This window comes from Oncorhynchus gorbuscha, linkage group LG09, assembly GCF_021184085.1.
Source record: "Oncorhynchus gorbuscha isolate QuinsamMale2020 ecotype Even-year linkage group LG09, OgorEven_v1.0, whole genome shotgun sequence".
In the NCBI taxonomy this organism is placed as follows: Eukaryota; Metazoa; Chordata; class Actinopteri; order Salmoniformes; family Salmonidae; genus Oncorhynchus; species Oncorhynchus gorbuscha.
In genome coordinates, this window is record NC_060181.1 from 11,320,570 (window position 1) to 11,323,069 (window position 2,500).

The window sequence follows — 2,500 nt, forward strand, 5'->3', positions numbered from 1 at the left end:
AGGTGTGTGTACCTGCTCTAAGTGGTTTGTAGAGGTCTACAGGTGTGTGTACCTGCTCTAAGTGGTTTGTAGAGGTCTACAGGTGTGTGTACCTGCTCTAAGTGGTTTGTAGAGGTCTACAGGTGTGTGTACCTGCTCTAAGTGGTTTGTAGAGGTCTACAGGTGTGTGTACCTGCTCTAAGTGGTTTGTAGAGGTCTACCTGCTCTAAGTGGTTTGTAGAGGTCTCCAGGTGTGTGTACCTGCTCTAAGTGGTTTGTAGAGGTCTACAGGTGTGTGTACCTGCTCTAAGTGGTTTGTAGAGGTCTACAGGTGTGTGTACCTGCTCTAAGTGGTTTGTAGAGGTCTCCAGAGGGAGTTCTGGTCCAGCGTTGGCTGAACTTGGATCTCAGCTCGCTGTCTGTCGACTCCTCATCACCCAGCATCTTCAGAGACTACAAAACACACATCGTGGGTATATAAAGGCACGCGTGCACTTCGTCCAGTATCTCTCTGTTTCGTGTCAGTAGTTCAGGGAGGTATGTATGTGTGTATGTATATATGTGTGTGTATGTGTGTGTATGTTTATTTACAGTGTGTGTGTGTGTGTGTGTTTACCTCATCCAGTATCTCTCGGTTTCGTGTAAGTAGTTCAGGCAGATCTCTGATCAGCTGCTCTATGCTCTGCAGCCCCCCCTGCTGGACGATGGCACGGGCCTTCTCAACAATGGATTGTGGGATAGAATCTCCAGACAGGTCCTCCAGAGCCGCAGGCAGGTTCAGAGATGCCAGGACACTGTTAAATTATCAATACATTATCAATCTTTAAAGATATTGTCATGCAGGGAGGGGCAACTTTGATGGGGTTGGGGACACAAAAATCTGAACTCATGATGAGGGGCGTCAGTCCCCCCCCGGGACCCAAGGGGAGAAATAACGGGGCCAATTTGACATCGGAGAGAAACATTTCCAGTTTTAAAGCAAAGTTGCTGTAATTCTACAAATTCTGTTATGGGGCGGAGAGAAAGATTCTGCATTTTTATATCTAATTTCATGCAATTTTACTTATTTTGCCATAGGGTAGAGATAAATGTTTGCAGTTGTTAATATGATGTCTGAATGAGACTGACCAACAAAATTAATGTGTGGGGGGGGGGCAGTCGATAATTCAACCATGATAACAAGTTTAGATGAGAGCTGTGGGGGTCACAAAACTGTCAGCCAGTCTGTCTCACAGTAATGGACCGTTAATTAACAGTCTGTCTCACGGTAATGGGCCGTTAATTAACTGCCTGTCTCACGCTAATGGGCCGTTAATTAACTGCCGGTCTCACGCTAATGGGCCGTTAATTAACTGCCTGTCTCACGGTAATGGGCCGTTAATTAACTGCCTGTCTCACGGTAATGGGCCGTTAATTAACTGCCGGTCTCACGGTAATGGGCCGTTAATTAACAGTCTGTCTCACGGTAATGGGCCGTTAATTAACTGCCGGTCTCACGGTAATGGGCCGTTAATTAACTGCGGTCTGCTAATGGGCGTTATATTAATGCGGTCTCACGCTAATGGGCCGTTAATTAACTGCCGGTCTCACGATAATGGGCCGTTAATTAACTGATGTCTCACGCTAATGGGCCGTTAATTAACTGCCGGTCTCACGCTAATGGGCCGTTAAGTTTAATGGGTCTCACGCTAATGGGCGTTAATTAACTGCCGGTCTCACGCTAATGGGCCGTTAATTAACTGCCGGTCTCACGCTAATGGGCCGTTAATTAACTGCCGGTCTCACGCTAATGGGCCGTTAATTAACTGCCGGTCTCACGCTAATGGGCCGTTAATTAACTGCCGGTCTCACGCTAATGGGCCGTTAATTAACTGCCGGTCTCACGCTAATGGGCCGTTAATTAACTGCCGGTCTCACGGTAATGGGTCTCACGCTAATGGGCGTTAATTAACTGCCGGTCTCACGCTAATGGGCGTTAATTAACTGCCGGTCTCACGCTAATGGGCCGTTAATTAACTGCGGTCTCACGCTAATGGGCCGTTAATTAACTGCCGGTCTCACGCTAATGGGCCGTTAATTAACTGCCGGTCTCACGCTAATGGGCGTTAATTAACTGCGGTCTCACGCTAATGGGCCGTTAATTAACTGCGGTCTCACGCTAATGGGCCGTTAATTAACTGCCGGTCTCACGCTAATGGGCCGTTAATTAACTGCCGGTCTCACGCTAATGGGCCGTTAATTAACTGCCGGTCTCACGCTAATGGGCCGTTAATTAACTGCCGGTCTCACGCTAATGGGCCGTTAATTAACTGCCGGTCTCACGCTAATGGGCCGTTAATTAACTGCGGTCTCACGGTAATGGGCCGTTAATTAACTGCCGGTCTCACGGTAATGGACCGTTAATTAACTGCGGTCTCACGGTAATGGACCGTTAATTAACTGCGGTCTCACGGTAATGGACCGTTAATTAACTGCCGGTCTCACGGTAATGGACCGTTAATTAACTGCCGGTCTCACGGTA

General features: G+C 47.9%; 1 protein-coding gene across 2 annotated transcripts in view; it reads right to left on the reverse strand.

The window, feature by feature from the left end:
- The window catches only part of LOC124043164 (programmed cell death 6-interacting protein-like), a 67,590-nt gene that overhangs the window by 46,871 nt on the left and 18,219 nt on the right, over window positions 1-2,500 (reverse strand). For both annotated transcript variants that reach the window (XM_046361422.1, XM_046361421.1), the window contains exons 10-11: window positions 596-773; window positions 321-432 (exon numbers count right to left, since the gene is read on the reverse strand). In XM_046361422.1, the coding sequence (XP_046217378.1) occupies window positions 321-432; window positions 596-773 (290 nt within the window). The remainder of the gene's footprint in view (window positions 1-320; window positions 433-595; window positions 774-2,500) is intronic.